General features: G+C 40.3%; 1 protein-coding gene across 7 annotated transcripts in view; it reads right to left on the reverse strand.

The window, feature by feature from the left end:
• tdrd6a (tudor domain containing 6a) overlaps nt 1-4,615 on the reverse strand; it is a 36,303-nt gene that overhangs the window by 1,013 nt on the left and 30,675 nt on the right. For 4 of the 7 annotated variants that reach the window (XM_032542820.1, XM_032542819.1, XM_032542816.1 and 1 more), the window contains 7 exons: nt 4,291-4,348; nt 2,953-3,014; nt 2,518-2,593; nt 2,329-2,381; nt 2,178-2,241; nt 1,856-1,923; nt 486-540 (listed from right to left, as the gene is read on the reverse strand). In XM_032542820.1, coding sequence (XP_032398711.1) covers nt 486-540; nt 1,856-1,923; nt 2,178-2,241; nt 2,329-2,381; nt 2,518-2,593; nt 2,953-3,014; nt 4,291-4,348 — 436 coding nt within the window. The remainder of the gene's footprint in view (nt 1-485; nt 541-1,855; nt 1,924-2,177; nt 2,242-2,328; nt 2,382-2,517; nt 2,594-2,952; nt 3,015-4,290; nt 4,349-4,615) is intronic. The other 3 variants (XM_032542818.1, XM_032542822.1, XM_032542821.1) reach the window with 3 other exon arrangements.

Here is a 4,615-nt window from a genome sequence, read left to right on the forward strand (position 1 = left end):
AATGTTCCATTGACAAGACCAAAGTGATCGGTGTGTTTGGTCGTTGGGAACTGAGCTATCATCGCAGCACGTCCATTCTGAAATACCACTTGATGGCCAAGCACACAGCTGATGCGAATTAATGTCGTCATCTCGAGCTGTCACGTTCCTCAGGTCATGATTTCTGGAAAGAGACAATGGCGCATCAACTGTATTTTTTGGCACTTTGAGTACCACAACCCAAGCGCCATCTGGTTCCATTATAATGGTAGAGAAGGCCAACATCTCTTCAGTCGATATCTCCAAAACTGGGCAACTCACAGCCAGACAATCTAGATTATATTGATAAATAGCAATACAGGTAAAGAGGGAAAATATGTATTTTTGAGTTTGGCGTCAACTGTCCCTTTAATACTCATGAGAGAGTTCTTTAAATCAATACAGAGGTAAGAATTCCACCTAAATTCCACCTGATATAAATATAAATTGTTAATAGCATCACTTACCAAAACTGTCATCAGCAGAAGATATTTCTTCCTCAAGCGCACTTCCGCTGAAATCCTGAAAAATCATTATGAAATTCAGATCTTAGACAAGTGTGTTTTGATGTTATTGTGGATTTGATGTTCTGTACTGACAAACAATGTTCAGAAGCCTGGGTAACATGCCACAGTATCCTGGTTTCTATCAGTATTCTAAGCAGTGTCGTCAACTTGGCAACTTCCTCCTTAGATTTGGCGACTTTTCAGACCTTCTTAGCGACTTCATTTCTAAAAAGTGACTTCAGACCATTAGGGGGAAAGCAGCTCATCTGCCAACAGCACGGGGTCTCTCCCTCTCCTCTTGCGCTGTTGGTTGGAGGCAGTCAGCCGACACAGCCAATAGGCTTTATGAAAATAACACGCAACGACGTGTCGATGTCACCAATATGCAAAGGAGTGTACGACATCATCTGGCCACTTTTGGAGCTAGTGCTAGCTACTTTCATTAGAAAAGAGCTGGCAACACGGAGTATAGGTAGCATACCCAGGATAAGGCCTTCGCTGTGTGTAAACCATTGTTCATCTTACTTTTGATTGAATAAACAATAGTATGCATCTTTTGGACACATTGAGCTGTAATTACGCCAATGTCTGACAGGTCCCTTGCTGGTGAGAGACGTGTAACCATGGTAACCCAGGCCAAACTCTCCTCTCCAGGCATCGCCAGACAAAGCCTACATTACTGGAAATGTTTGGGAACCATTTCAACGGCCGCAGGTGATAAAAATCACAGTTTACAAGCTGCCTTGGCTGCTGTCCATTTGTTATCAATGTATTTGCTACCGCATTTCATTGTGGGATATTTATGCCATGTAGTGTCCAGTGTTTGCATACTAAAATATTTTGTCACGGTAATAAGTACGCAATTCACTTCATACTATGATTTCAGACCTCATACTGCCTACTGAATGGCATCTTTGTATGGAATCTGAGACTTAACCCTTATCCAGGTTTCTTACACCAGGATTGATGTTGCCATGTGCAACATTTAACCAGAACACTCCAAAAACCCAAATAACCAGCATAGTCACGTGCATATAGACCCAATCAAATGTCTGTTTACGATAACTTCCGGGTAGAACCCATTCAAATTTCACGGTGCTGAGCAAACGGAGCAAGGGGAAACCTGATGTACTGTCACGCCATTCATCTAAAATGCATGTCTGATGCTTTCCTATCGCAACACTTCCACTGACAAACACACACCTTTTACCTCCAGACAGCCTCTGTCTATAAGGCCAGTATCAACACATTTGGACAATAACTTTGACTTATATTCAAAGTAATTTGACCACCGAAAGGCGTCATATTTTTCCCTGAACGCAAACAGTTACCTCATTTTCCTCGGGGGGCGTATGCACCAGCTGCTCGCTCTCCTCCCTTCTACCTTCATGTCTCGAGTCTGAAATTAAGAAAAAAATAAATCTGTATAAGGCTTACAACCCAGCCGAAGATTGTCTGTTTCTGCAGAAAAATTATGGAATTAAATTCTGTACTGCCAAACATGCACGTCTTTGTGTAAACGAAGATCAGTTTTAACATTTTAAAAAAACTAAAGAATGGAGTGGACTTATTTTGACATTATTTAAATGTTTATATGGAAATTAATATAATGCCAATGCATTGCTGGCCCATTTTGTTGTTCAGGTCCGATACCTCTGCAGACGTCTGTCAGACAGATCTCTCCGACAAGACAGGTTACCTCTTCAACCAGGCGACTCTGAAAGCAAAAAAGACAATATTCCTTTGTCAGTGACGTGATGTTTTGGTGTTTAATTAGAGAATTGCGTTGGTTGATCTCCATTACCAAATCTGGACAGGCAACTGTGTAGGCCTGTGGCTCAGTGTAAGATGGCGGAGCTGCAAACACGGAGGAAGGTGAAACAGATATCCTGTCGCAACGTTTTTAAATCAACTGTTAGCCAAAGTTAAATATACTCTAATGCACGCAGACGGTTCCAGGAGGAATCTGACAATTGAGATGATAGCAACAAACCAAAACGTTTATCTTTGTGATAAGATGAGGCATCTTCATGAAGAGATGAGGTCTCGTCTTCAGTGTCAGAGTTATTCTAGAACAGAACATATCAGCAATAACAGACTGCTGAGTGGAATAAATCTTCAAAGCTAATCCAACAGCATTCAGGTTGATTGGGGTTGGGTACAGAATTCACTTTAAATCAAACGGTGCCAAATCTCAGTACCCGAGAGCGCAAAAGCGTAAGCTCACCTGTCCTCATTGTTCACATTATAGCAACAAGGCAATTCAAAGTCCTATACATGAAACAAAGAGCAATTTAAAAAATTAAATAAATAGAAACAGCTTATAATAGAATGAAGTACAAATAAATGGTACCCAACCCTAATACTCAATATTGTTACAAACTGCTTTAAAAAGTATTTCCATATGACATATTGGGTTGTGTCTTACCTCGTTATGTTTCGCCTTATCCTGTAGGCACAAGCTTCCCATTTCTTTCTCTGAGGGAGCTTCTGTGAAGACAAACACAAACAAACTCCATATCTATGGTACATCATCACACTGTATGTAATGCAAAAAAATAAAATACGAGATCTACACTACTAAGCATGGTTATTCCATAAGCAAAAGTCTTAAAGCTATAGTGCATAGTTTCTGTTGCTCTCGTGAAGAATTCTAAGTAATGAGAACAAAAATGTCTGCAAAAGTTTCTGCACAGGAAAGCCACTGGACACCACAATCTTCTGAACATAGCCATACTGAGAAAAACAGAGTTGTGTGGAGCTGATAGGCTTAATTAGCTTTGTAGCAACTCATTTGGCAATGGCCTTCATGTAATGACATTCATTAATATCAAAAAGTTACGCACTAAAGCTTTAAGGAAAATAATAAACACACACACACGAGTTGGGCAGATTAGACAAAAACATTCCTCCACCCGTCCTCATCCCATTCTGATTTTATACAGGTTCATAATTCACCATATCATACTTTATCAGATCATACCTGAACAGGAGCTACACAAAAAAGAAGAGAAACTATTACATTGGGCAGTGCCATTACAACATGAAGTCCCATTCTATACACATTTTAAAGTATGTAAACTGTTTGGTTTACCAACATACAAACTACAATAAAAGTCTGAAATTTGCTGGAAGCACATCTATCTTTTCGGCCTGGCCCGTGACCTTGCTCACGCTTGATTGATACTTGTTCGGTGACTACATTATAGCATCTACCTCAGGTTGACCAGTAGAGGAGCAGCGCGCGTTCAGATGAATATGAAAATTGGAGACTCAGCCATGGTTTATGTTTTGAACCTCACACCGGCGGCAGAATAGCCGTCTCGCATTGCCCTGCGACACAGCCACCTGCACGGGCGGCCCGCTTGCGGAGCTCAGTGAAATCGCAGTCTGCAACTTAAGGGTATCCCGTCTGACATCCGACATGTGTTGACTACATAAACAAACTGAAATTGTCTGGCTTGTCTCGCCGTACACTAACAAATGAAGGTGTCTCCTCTAAAAGGTTCCCGAGTGAAACTTATTTACCCACCACCGTGGCTAGCATTTGGCGGGTGCCATTTTCCTTCCTTGGTCTGTGTAAATATCCAGTAGTGAATGGATAAGGCACACTCACTTTAATAACTTAAAATTTTAACTAATCAACTGTTTAACTGTTAATTTTAACTGTAATATTTTAGCATATAAACCTTGTAACCAAAGCCAGCAGTAGTAGTCATTGACCATCTTTTGGTGTATTATGCATGTTGTGTTAGAAATGACTCACCAATGATTTGTTCATGAAGAAGCACGCTACAAGGAAGCAGCGATGATTCATTTTGGACCTACAAATTAAGAAATTGCATTTTTTTAATGTAAAGAGACAATTTCAGACAATCAAATTTACTGTATTAGAGAATTTTGTTCACAGTTCATATGCTTTCCCTTTAATACATCTAGATAAATTCAGTATTACAGTGCTTCTCATGAGTATAGGAACCCCTGCTGAAGTTGACTAAAAAAGAGAATTTATCTAATGCCTTAATTAAAACATGAGGAAAAGTCCAACCTTTAAGGCAGGGGTCTTCAACAGGGGGTCCGCGACCCCTAGG

Source organism: Etheostoma spectabile, chromosome 18 (genome assembly GCF_008692095.1).
Source record: "Etheostoma spectabile isolate EspeVRDwgs_2016 chromosome 18, UIUC_Espe_1.0, whole genome shotgun sequence".
NCBI classification, from domain to species: domain Eukaryota; kingdom Metazoa; phylum Chordata; class Actinopteri; order Perciformes; family Percidae; genus Etheostoma; species Etheostoma spectabile.